This window comes from Octopus sinensis, linkage group LG4 (genome assembly GCF_006345805.1).
Source record: "Octopus sinensis linkage group LG4, ASM634580v1, whole genome shotgun sequence".
Classification (NCBI taxonomy): Eukaryota; Metazoa; Mollusca; class Cephalopoda; order Octopoda; family Octopodidae; genus Octopus; species Octopus sinensis.
Genome location: NC_043000.1, coordinates 85,535,115 through 85,547,870, shown reverse-complemented (window position 1 = coordinate 85,547,870; position 12,756 = coordinate 85,535,115). Strand labels below are relative to the sequence as shown.

Genomic DNA, 12,756 nt, shown 5'->3' with positions numbered 1-12,756 from the left:
GGATTTCTTCAATTACAATTTACCTAGCATTTTTAAGAGTAGAATGCATCGGGTCGTGCCAGGTCCAGTTTTTAAAATTTCAGCCCCAATTAAGCAAAATTTAGAGAAAACTCACATTGTGGTGTGTAAGTCAAGTGCTTTTCTTAGTGTGGGCTATAGCACACGCACACACAAAAAGGGAACGATCTGATTCACTCACGCTATCACTCTAATTTCTACGACTTTCTCTTTGCAAGTTTGCAACGATTAAAGTGAAACCACTACTAAAAAAAAAAAACACATCAAACAGAAACAAATAAATACATAATGATTTACTCCTCACACAATTTCTTCAATTAGAGTTTACCCATGATTTTTCAAAGTACTTCCATTGGGTCATGCCATACAAAATTTCTTTCAATTTTACCCCCAATTAAGACAAAATTCGAGAAAACTCAATATTTTAACATTTCACTCCGAAAGCATTGATGTACATGTGTGCGTGCGTGAGTGTGTGTGTGTGTCATTCCTCACACACACGCATACACATACATATATGACAGTGACAAACACAAACGTTTCAAACAACTACATACAAACACGTGTGTGTTTGTTATTAGTAAAAAAGGCGCCAAAACACAACTCACTTCTCATTCCAACACATTTGCAAAGACACATGGACGGTCGAATTGCTATAACAATACAGAAAAGGTAAATTGGTTTTTATTTTACTTTCTGTTGTTAAATTTTGGTAGTATTAATTGGCGAGCCGAGCTTGCAGTATGAAACAGTGTTTATGTATAAACAGACGACACTTATATATAGTTATTAATAAATGTATGCATCCGTTTAAAAGAAAAACCAAAAAATATTTTATTCTTTATAAATGTTGTGTTCAAAATAACATTTTCTTTTAAGAATGTGTATATAACAAAGTATGTGTATATAACTACGTGGCTTATATCTTTATATATAAAAGTGAAGTTGTGTGTCTGTCTCCTACGATTTAGATTCCTAACTACTCCCACATTTTGCGGTGCAGTGTAACCAAAACCGGGTATCTTATAGTCGTGATTCATATCGAGCCCTTCTGGGTATTAGCGTGCGTCTACGATGAGTCTACGATTTAAAAAAATTTACCATCATATTTTTCCATTTTAAAGCATTTTTTTCGCTAAACTCTCTAAAAATATCTACGATGTGTTAACGATTTAAAAAAAAAATTTACCTTAATTTTTTTTCCATTTTTTAAGCATTTTTTTTCTATTTTTTGGCTATAACTCTCTAAAAATGCTTATATAGTTATTTCCCTTACAAACCCGAGCAACGCCGGGCGATACTGCTAGTGTTATCTAAAAATATGGGTAAAGAAAGAAAAAGCAAAAAAATATTTGAAAATGGGAGGGGGTGAAATTTCCGAGGGTTCCACCCCATCCTGTTTTCTGGACCAAAAAATGGGTTTTATGGCATATTAAGAGGTCACCATAATCCATTCAATGAAAAAGAAAAAAAAAATTCCAATGACTGGGTGGGGGTGGAGTGGGGCTTTTCTGAACGAAAAATAAGGGGTTTGCAGGGTACTTGATTTGACACAAAAACTCTGAGTTGTTTTTTTTTTTTTCTTAGTGAAAATTGTGTGGGTGAAAGTATCAAAATTTACCAAATCCAGGGGTCAAGAACACCAGAGGTGTACACTGCTACAGGCTTGACCACAAGCCTGTCAGAGAGTGGCAGATTTGTGATTGAGCCTTTTGCGTTGGAGATGTATCTTGTTTTTCATTCATCTACTCAGTCATAAATAATAGAAGAATCATTGTAGAGTTCATTATTGTTTTTACTGTTGAAATATTTACAAATATATTCTGGTTAACATACAGATGGTTGAGTGTATAAGTTTATGTGAGTCTGTAGAGTTGTATCAAGATCCTAGCAGTTTTGATTTTGTTATGCTGGTTGAATTCCAAGTTGAGATCTGTGTGTATTTCATAGTAATTATTGTCATTATCATAATCATTGTTATTTATTTTTCTGTGCTTGTAAAGACTGATAGGTTTTCTGCAGCATAGCATTGTGCTACTCATTACAATTTCTTGTTGCATTTATGAAGTCCAGCATCCTGATTTAAGCCTTTACCGAGATATCCATATCCTTATCTAATTTCCCTCCCTCTTCAATGAGTTCCTTCTGTTTTGTGATTACTTGGCTCTGTCACGCTCATTATACATCACATGGCTACACCAATGCAATCTTTTTTCTTGTGTATTACATCAGATTCTGCTTATACCCAGTCTCAGCTTGTTTGTATTCTGTTGTTTGTTCTCACTAAAATTAACACATTCTGCAAACTATACTCACCTTATTTCTTTCTAACCTCTGCACATCCTTCACATTTAGTACCATTTTTTGCTACCAGGCAGTACTGGCTCTTTGAATGCAATTATATAATTTGCCCTTCACTTGGGGGAGAGAACCCCTATGTTACTTGCAGAGATAATAATCACTGGTAATTAATTTACTAAGATAACAGAAGTTATCAGCTACCTCTTGAGAGCTTTCTGAATATTTAAATTAATTTATTTCATGCCAGAGTTCCTACCTATTTCTGCATATTGAGTATGAGCCGCCTCTTAATGGTAGTTGAATTCTGTGGTCTTGCCTGCTAAGTGGAACTTTTATCCTTGCTAGGTTTACTTTGTGGCTTCTTGATCCTAAGTTTTGCATCTGCATTTGGAGTATTTTTTACTTGGCTTGTCTGTCAACTCCTCGTGGATACCTCTCCACCCCTGTCCATGCTGCCCTTACTCATGCCTGCCAAATTGATCATACCTCTGTTCTCACTCACACCCATCTCCCAATCATGTCCCCTTTCTTCTATTTTCCACCCCTCTACTCTACCCCTTCACCAGAAACTTCTATGGGCCTTCTAACTTCCCCTTTCTGATCTTACCACCCTCCCTGTTTTCCCCAACCCACCTCTCTCCTCCTTCAAATGTACTCAGCACCTATGTGACCTACTGGTCCATAGCTCCTACCTCTCCCTCCATTCTCACCCATGCTGGATCCTTCCCTTGCTCTTGACCACAGTACCACACCTGTCCATCACCAACATCACCTCTGTCACTAGAACCAACCAACACACTGTTCACTTCTGTGGCTCCTCCTGTATCTCATCTAACATCATTTACTGCCTCAAATTACCCTTTGCGGGTCTTTGCATGTTGGACAGTCTGGCCACCATCTAGCCAACAGATTACTGATATCTATGAGATATCTGCCTCCAGAAAAATACTCCTGTTTGCCACTTCTGCTTGACCAACCACTCCACCCAATACCTCACAATATTTGGCCTGGCCTCACACCATGGATTCATCACTACCTGACTTAGCAAGGAGCAACATTATATCTTCTCTTTACAAACTCGTAAGCTGTTTTGACTTAATACGCTCCCTCCTCCTTCAAACAGCTTCTAAATTCCATCTCTCTCCCCAATCTCATTCTCCTTTCCTGTGCTTTTCCCCTCTTTTTCTCTCTCCACTTATCTTGCACACACACTGCCCATTTTTATATTCTCCTGCTTTTAAAAATCACATTTGCTGTCTCTCTCCAACTTCAGGTCAGTTATTTTTTGGCCATATAACAACACACATGCTTTTCTTTGAACTATTTGCTCCTTCCTCCCTTTCCTCTGTATGATGAAGAGCCATGCTCGAAATGTCATTTCTACTCCTATTTTTCCATCTAAACTTTCACTGGTTATCAATCTAATATATTTAGTGTACGTCCAATTGACTTTTGTTGTTTTCTGGGGTTTTGTTTTGTTCTTGGATTTGCCTGTTTGTGTGTGTGTGTGTGTGTGTGCGTATTTGAGTGTACATATATATATGTAAATAATCCACCTTGCCAGGGTCTTTGTGAGGAGCCACCTTGCTGCTCCATAGAGGAGAAGAGAGAGGGTCAACACTTTGTAGATATGGAGCTTTGACTTCTAGGAGATAGGGCAGTGGCACCAAAGCAGCTTCCATAGGGTGTGCACAACCTTGGCGGTCAAACCATGTATGCAGTTGATCTCTGGAGTCAAGTCTCCATTGCTGTTGACTGTGGAGTCCAGATAGTTGCAGGAGCTGATAAACTCTATGACTTCAGGGCCAATATAGAGGATCGACAGTTTTCAATAGCAGAGCTGTGAGGGCCATCAAGAACATCAGATGACTGGTCATGATTAAGGAATATCTCTGGAGACTCAACTCCATCTTGATGGATGTAAAGGAGTTGGCACAGGACGGCCAGCGATAGAGAGCACTGGTGGATCTGGTCAGTTCTACACATGATGATACCACTGGGACTGCTAACCTGGGATGACCTCAGCCACATCGAGCTGAGTTGAGCTGCTATGTAAATAATAATAATGATAATAGGTTTGGTATTCAATGCTATGAGGACAATACATGTTTTGTAATTAATGCTTGTTTATGTGTACAATTTATGATATAAATATTTTACAATTTTGTTCAAGCAGTATAAATTGTATGTGATTGTATGTATTTATGCACTTTAGTTATTTACTCATAACTAGGAATACATATATATATATATGTATTCATCAATTTCAATTGAATATCTCTAAGAGCTGGAACATTTAGAATATATGACGACCATGAAAATAAATGTATCAAATCTTAGCTACTGATATTTTTTGCTTTGCTATAATAGAAGAAACATCTCATTTACTTAACTGGAGCTATGATGGAATCTCCTGTTGAATATGACATATGAGTATTCAGTTTTTGCAGAACGACCACCACAAATGATTTGTTTAAATGGATCAAATGTATATGTTGTACATTAGCTCATTCTTTCCATCAAATCGATGTTGACTGAATAGGTGCGCAGTGTACCATACATTAGGTGTTGAAGTGACACAGAGCAACATGAGATGAAGTCTTCTGCTCCAGGAATTGAAACCTCAATCTTGCGATCATGAGTTCAGCATCCTAACCACTAGGCCATGTACCCTCACAAACTGGAACATTATTGGATATTGCTGCAAACATGCCAAGCATTATTGATATATCTTATGCATTATTTTTATCCTACTCTAAGTCACATTGTACCTGTGAGTGTTGGCTTTCCTGGTAATGCTAATTATATACAATAGGGTGATTGAAAGCTCAAAAGAACCAATTAGCTTGATAGCTACTAGAACGCCTTCTGTAATAAATGTGTCCTTTGTGCATCTTTCCTTGTAACTATTATGATTACTCATATCCATTATAATCTTTATACTCAACATAATTATCATGCAGCCTTAATTAAAATGCTTTACTATTTTCCTTGCATTTCATGAAGTTGGTACTGGATTGTCTGATGATATCAATAATATAATTCTGTCTTATTCTTTTTTTTCCATCGCATGATTTCTAATGGTAAAAAGAAAACCCACTTCCAGATCAAATTATTTTCAATTTATTAACATTACTTCAATTAGTTTTAACTTTGTTGATTTATCATTTTGTTTCCAAACAATAATTGTAGGCTAAAAGAGCTAACCATAGTTGTTTTCTTTTTTTTTTAAGCAGAAAATTTATTATTATTTTGAGACAGAAACCTGGTTAAAACCAAATTGTACTTTTTCTTTTATCGGCTGAAGAATATTGTTTTCTATTTTATACGTCATCCCTCTATACTAGTGCTATCAAGAAAGAAAATTTAGCCAAATATTTTCATATGCTATTTCTTTTTTATAGCACTATGGTTATCTTCCATCATCTTACAATTATCCACGACCAAGTCAGAGATATGAATCAATAAACATGTATTTTGATGAAAACTACTTTCATTTTGTATGTATTGAATGCCAAACTTTTTAATCTTTAATTAGAATGATAATGATCTTCATTCTCTTCTGCCTGCTTAATATTTATTGGTTTCAGTGAGGAACACTATTAGATACATCTATTAGAGTTGTTAGCAGATTCAGTCATGTACTAACAACAGTAGCTTTTAACCAAAAGAAGTCATCAAGTATTGTCTTGAGTGTTTTGATCCTAAATTCTTTAGTTGGGATGCCAGTAGTAATGGTCAATCACTGCCCAGTTACTCCTGGCTTTCAGCTTAACTCCTTTTGCTTGTTTCACAGCCAGTGACGCTCCCGTTTTGGTTACCTCAAGCTAGCTATCTTTCTTCTTCCTTCTCACCACTTCCAGAGCTGTCAACATCTTCCACATATTCTTCTGTCAGAGTTTAGTTGCTTTTAATCTGCCATAACTATTGTCTATTTAGCTTATACTTCATCATCTTCATCATTATTATTTAACATCTGTTTTCCATATTAACATGGGTTGGATGGTCTGACAGGATCTGGCAGGCTACATGCTCCAGTTTCTACAGCTGGATGCCCTTCTTAATGCCAGCCACTTTACAGAGTGCACTGGGTGCTCTTTATGTGGCACCAGCACAGGTGCTTTTTATGTGACATCGGCACAAGTGGGGTCACCAAGTAGCTTTCAAGATGAAGACCTCTTAGTTGAGAGAGTGAGTGAAACTGAGGGAAGTAGTTGTGTGCCAGGTGAGAGGTTGGAGTATAATGAAGAGACAGAGACAGTTTTACTATAGAGGAGATACTTGGCTACCCCAGTAGGAGAAGGAAGATGGGTGAAGAGTTAGAAAAACAGAGAAGCATTTAGAGAGAGAGAGAGATGGTGTTGGTACCTCTGAACATATTATAAAAGTCAATTTATAATACATAGTTTTAATAATCCAGTCAAATAGTATTTTTTTCAGTTTACAATAATATTCCAGTGTTAATATTCCTTTAGTTTTCATTGTTAGATTGATATGTATTCTATATCTTTTCTTTATATTGCAAAAATACAAAACTTACTATGACATTGTTATTTTTACCAATATGCATATGAATTGCTCGACCAATGTAATTTCAATTTTCTTTTTCTAAATACTGAAGTGTGTGTGTGTAAAAATATAAAATGAAAGAAATAATTTCATATCTACTAGTACTGTTCTAACACTTTTTTGCTTTTAAATTAATAGAATCACGTCATTCAACAGAAGTGGTTTCATATCGCAAACAATTTAGTGAATCCTCTTGGAAGTGTTATCCAGAAATATTATTTTTATAAAAAATCTAATAGTTATTGAATATTTTCATAATCTCTGCACAATCTCTTCATGATTTTTCAGAGTATATTTGTTGCTTGCTAAGGGGCTATCTTCTATGAATTAATTTCTCTAAGCATACTCATTTCATTTAATAATTTCTGCAAGGTGTTAATCAGCATTTTTTAAACTTGTGTTTTTACAGAAATAACTCAGAATTTAGTAAACTTTTTGTAGGGTAATGTATGGTGTATAGAAACTTTTGAGCTATCTTTTCTCTCTGCTTCTTTTATTAATCTGACAAGACACCCACCTAAAAGCTTTTTCATACAATCACTCTTTAGTTACACTCTAATGTATCAGACCTCACTAAATACATATACTAAACCACTGCCCATATCTTCTTTTAGAACTGCGATCTGTCTGAAACTACCTTTCTGACCACATTTTTCCAGCATCTGCTAAAGTGCAACATTTGTTACCCTTGTCTTTCTTGTTTTACAGTTTGGTATTTCTTCTTCAGAGCAACTTAAAAAAAAGAATATGTGACCAATTATTTCATTAATTCCTTCAGTGCTTATAATTGTATTGAACTATCTGACTGCAAGTTCCAAATATAGGTGGATAGTTTGTTTACATTATTTGTTTTCATGTTTCTGGAAGAAGAGGTGTGGTTAAAAGAGCAGTATTTGGACTTACTTTCTACCATTCTCTTGTTTAGGTTTTGTAGATAATTGTCCTGGTGTTGCTTGACTTCATAAGAAAGCATGGATCTGTTTTTGCATGAGAAATTTACCCCTGCTGCTCATTTGGCTGGATTTCTTTATATTTTTCATGCTTGTTGTACAACTGAACTTGCTTCCAAATTATTTTCATTAAACACTTTCTTGTAACGGGGTAATTTGAAAGTATACTAATTAAACCTAAGAAATGTTTAATTTGATTGGATGAGAAGGAAGGCGATGTTGGACCAGATAATTTTCAGGCATCTTTTTCTGTTAGTATGTAGCAAAGGATTGGGGGTTGTGATAGATCTTTTTGTCTGCTTGATGCTAGTACATTAATGTAAAGCTTCTACAACCCTGCTTTTATTCTGGCCACTATACTTTCATAGCACCCTTCTCCAACATTAATTAGGTCACTTAGATAACAGAAGCTATTAACTACTTCTAGAGAGCCTTCCAAACATTTGAAAGAGTCCATTTCTTTGGTGCTCTTACTGCTAGCTACATGTAAGCATCTGTCACTTACAAAGTCTTTTGTGCCAACCTGTCTATGATTCCATTGCATCTCTCGTGTATCTATAATTTATATTTATCAGTTTAAGACTGGCTGGCTGGGTGAACTTCTGTATTTAAACAGTTTAGTTCCAAGAAATGAATTTGTCAAGGATGAAAAGTTCCAAAAATGAAAGAAGAGTCTAGAATCAAAGGGTCTAAAAGTAAACTGAGCAAAGACAAGTTGTTAGTTGGTAGAAAAGAAAACTGAACTTTCCTATCATCAGAAAAATGATTATGCTCAAAATACAAGGAAGATATTGGTAGGAATTTTATAATGTATACCTATTTCTTTACTACCCACAAGGGGCCAAACACAGAGAGGACAAACAAGGACAGATAAACAGATTAAGTCTATTATATTGACCCCAGTGTGTAACTGGTACTTATTTAATCGACCCCGAAAGGATGAAAGGCAAAGTCGACCTCGGCGGAATTTGAACTCAGAATGTAACGGCGGACGAAATACTGCTAAGCATTTCACCCGGCGTGCTAACGTTTCTGCCAGCTCGCTGCCTTTCCATATTGTATACCTAGTGTAAACTATAGCTGCTTCATAACAAGTAGTTTGGGCTCCATCTCATTGCATGGCATCTTCAGTGATTGTCTTCTACTATAGCTTTGGACTGAGTAATGACTTGTAAATAAAATTAATTGGTAGAAACTGTATAGAACTTATTGTGTGTTTATTTCTGCATGTCTTTGCCTTGACACCGATGGGTGACAGTGATATTATTGTTTATATTTTCTGTAAACAATGTGTCCTGCATCTTGGTGGTTGTGAAATATGAAAACCAATAGAACAAAGAATATATTTTTTACTAGCTTAAAATCCACCCTATCTGGCAGCTTTGAAGCTACATATTAAATTTTATTAAACTTGACCATCATTTTTCAAGCAATGAACAATTTTCATCAAAACAATGATATAATTTGTTGACTTGGAACTTATTGCAAAGCTGCATGACAAACAATATTTTTTGTCTTCCCATTTGGGCGAGGGTCAGTACAATTTTTTTTTCTATCTAACCTCTCTCTCTCTCTCTCTCTCTCTCTCTCTCGATGGTTTTCAACCATCACTATCACCAGTGCCACAACCATTACCACCACAACTGCCATACAGACACCATTCAGACTTCTGATGCCTCCACCATCAATACCTTTAACTTCACCACCATCACCACTGTCTGTCACATTGCTTACTATCACTGTCATCCCTAACTGCCTTGGCTACCACCACCACCATCATCAGTCACCTCTGCCTCTATCACAACTACAGCTCATACTATTACTATCACCCCATTACCATCACAAACATCAATCTACTACTGCCCTCACTTTCTCTATGCCTACTATTACTCTCATCCAACTGGAGGAATAGTAGAAGTATCATTGAATAGTGAGGGAGGGGTTCAAAGTGTGACACACTGACACGCAGAAATTCATTTTGGCATTTATTATTATAGATGAAAAGCAAGTAAGAGTTGGCAATAATAAGGGCATCTGGTTGTAGAATACTGCCTTAATAAGTATCATACAACTCATATCAGCACAGGAAAAGTGAACATAAACATGATGGTGACAATGATGATGACTAGACTGACAACCAAACCCTAATAGACAGATATCAGCATGCTAAATTCTTTACTAGCTATCATCTTACTAACAGCACCTCTGTACATCATTTTCACAGCTCTCCCAGAGCATATATTTACTGCCATTTTTCTTCACAACCACCTGATTATAAAATGTGTAACATTCCAAAGCTTTCACCAGATTATTAAATACTAGATAAAGTAGCTTGCTATTACCTAAGAACTACTCTTGTAGTTGTCAGACTAAGAAAAGGACACTGAAGAGTCCACACTGGCAAAGTTGAATTGTATCTCATCTAAACTAATTCTTTTCCTAATAATCTTTAGCATTTTCTTAACTTAGTCTATCACTTTGATCCTTTGTAGTTCTTTGTAGAGCTGTTCCTTTGCCCTTGCAGCAACTGACAATGATACTACTATGCCAGTCATTAGGTATGACCCCCTCCCTGCAACTACTGTCTTTTGCAATCTGGAACACTTTACACTTATACTTTTCTTATTTTAGAACATTGTCAAACATTTTTGTTTTAAGCTTCTTGTTAACTACTTCAAATGTCTAGTTTCTCTTTTAGCCACTTGATGTTATTCCTTACTTCTTGATTTTCTTTTCTTCCTAGGCCTGCCTCATTGTTCTTCTGTCTCTATCCATGGTATCATTATATCTCCTTTTGCTGTGCTAGAACCTTGCTCCATCCACACATCTGGTTCTTGGATCACAGCAAGCTGTCTCATAAAAATTACTAGTTTTCAATTATAAGTCTGTTTTCTTTGTCAAGATAGACACCACTTGAATCTACACATTACCAAAAAAATCTTTCAGCTTCCGTACTTTTCTTCACTGTATAATAATCATGTGTTTCTGGCTCTGATATCACTTATGACAAGTCTCAGTTGACTGGTACATTCTTCACCAAGGAAAGATTTAGTATTTACAACCAGATCTCTCCTGTTTCCTAGTGCATATGAAGTCTATCAGGCTTGTATATTAGCCTAAGTGATTAGTGGTCAAGTAGCTGACCTCAATCCAGAAATTAATGTTTGTGTCATTTATGTTGTAGAATTCTAAGAGCCTTGGTCCCTCATTAATCCTTGTCCTATATTCAAAGCCCCTATGTGCATCAGAGAAGCTACTATAGTGTCGCAATTATCATGGTTGATGTCTTTTTAATGAATAGCTTTAACTAACAAAGTTATTGTTATCAAGGTAGTCTGTAAGAGGACTCCCAGAAACAGTTTTTTTTTTTTGCTTATCTGTCAGTTGTGATTGCGGTGTGCACCTGCAGGATCTGCTGCTGTTGTGTTGCTTATGGCGTGGCTAGATTTAATAATTCTGTCACGTGTTCTGAATTAATCTACTATCTATTTATCTTCTAACACTACGTCAACTCCACCAACCCAGTGCTGTTATATTAGAAGAATTTGGAATATGATGCAGTCCTCAGACTTGTCAGATCATGTCAAACGGTCTAGCCCATGTTAACTCTTTACTCTCTTTACTCTTTTACTTGTTTCAGTCATTTGACTGTGGCCATACTGGAGCACCGCCTTTAGCCCAGCAAATCAACCCTAGGACTTATTCTTTGTAAGCCTAGTACTTATTCTATCAGTCTCTTTTGCCGAATTGCTAAGTTACAGGGACATAAACACACCAGTATCAGTTGTCAAGCGATGTTGGTGGGGCCAAACACAGATACACAGACATATACACACATGTACATATATATTTATATAAATATATATATATATATATATATATATATAATATATATATATACGACAGGCTTCTTTCAGTTTCCGTCTACCAAATCCACTCACAAGGCTTTGGTTGGCCCGAGGCTATAGTAGAAGACACTTGCCCAAGGTGCCACGCAGTTGGACTGAACCTGGAACCATGTGGTTAGTAAGTAAGCTACTTAACACACAGCCACTCTTACGCCTATTAAAAAAAAAAAATTCCCACTGGCCAGTATGGACATTAAATGATGATGATGATGATCCTTATCTATAAGAGTTTCACTGAGGTTCTCCTATATCTTACCTCTTGTACACATCACAGATCTATACTCATCTTTGTTCCAGGAGCTTTACAATATAGTTGTATCTGTAATAAGATGAGGTATTCATTTCTTACTCTCTCCTTGATGTCTCCTTTGTACTCAGTACTGTCATCCTATTGAAGATACTTGTAACCCTCACCTGAATGTATAGATTGTATTACAAAGCTGTTCATATTCAGTTTTGTTTAGTAGGGTTCAAGTTGTCTTTGTTTAACTACCAAAAACAGAAATTCAATATATTTTATTCTGATGTTTGGAATATTGGGTAATCCATAGAACCTCAGGTTCTCTACAAAGGAAAAGTGATAAATGTTTCTGGAAGCTTACTGGTTAATGAACAGGTATGATAAAGGGTTTAACAAGAGGACAAATAGCAGTATTAACAAGATATCATCTTACAGGATGATTGCTTTTTGATAATGTATATTGTTATATTTGATTGTATTGTCCTTACCTTTGAAAAGTAAAGTGATATGCCCAGTCTTGGTTAGGTGCTAATTAGCAGTTACCATTGGTTTTGAAACTTTTGGATAATTGTGATTTTTGGAAAACCTACCACCCACAGTATGTGATATTCTCTCAAAGACTCTTTGATAGTCCAACAATACTACAGCTAAATTCCTATGGTTCTTTACTATTTCTTTTCATCAATTAGAAACTGCTCTCTACGTATTTCCCATAGCTTGCTCAGATGTTATAATATTATTGATGGTACCATGATCCTGTATAACCAAA

General features: G+C 36.0%; 1 protein-coding gene across 3 annotated transcripts in view; it reads left to right on the top strand.

The window, feature by feature from the left end:
- Nucleotides 1–12,756, top strand: part of LOC115210363 (autophagy-related protein 16-1) — a 90,429-nt gene that overhangs the window by 49,186 nt on the left and 28,487 nt on the right. For 2 of the 3 annotated variants that reach the window (XM_029778926.2, XM_029778925.2), the window contains exon 9: nucleotides 5,724–5,819. The exons of the other annotated variant lie outside the window; for it this stretch is intronic. In XM_029778926.2, coding sequence (XP_029634786.1) covers nucleotides 5,724–5,819 — 96 coding nt within the window. The remainder of the gene's footprint in view (nucleotides 1–5,723; nucleotides 5,820–12,756) is intronic. 3 annotated transcript variants of the gene reach the window in all.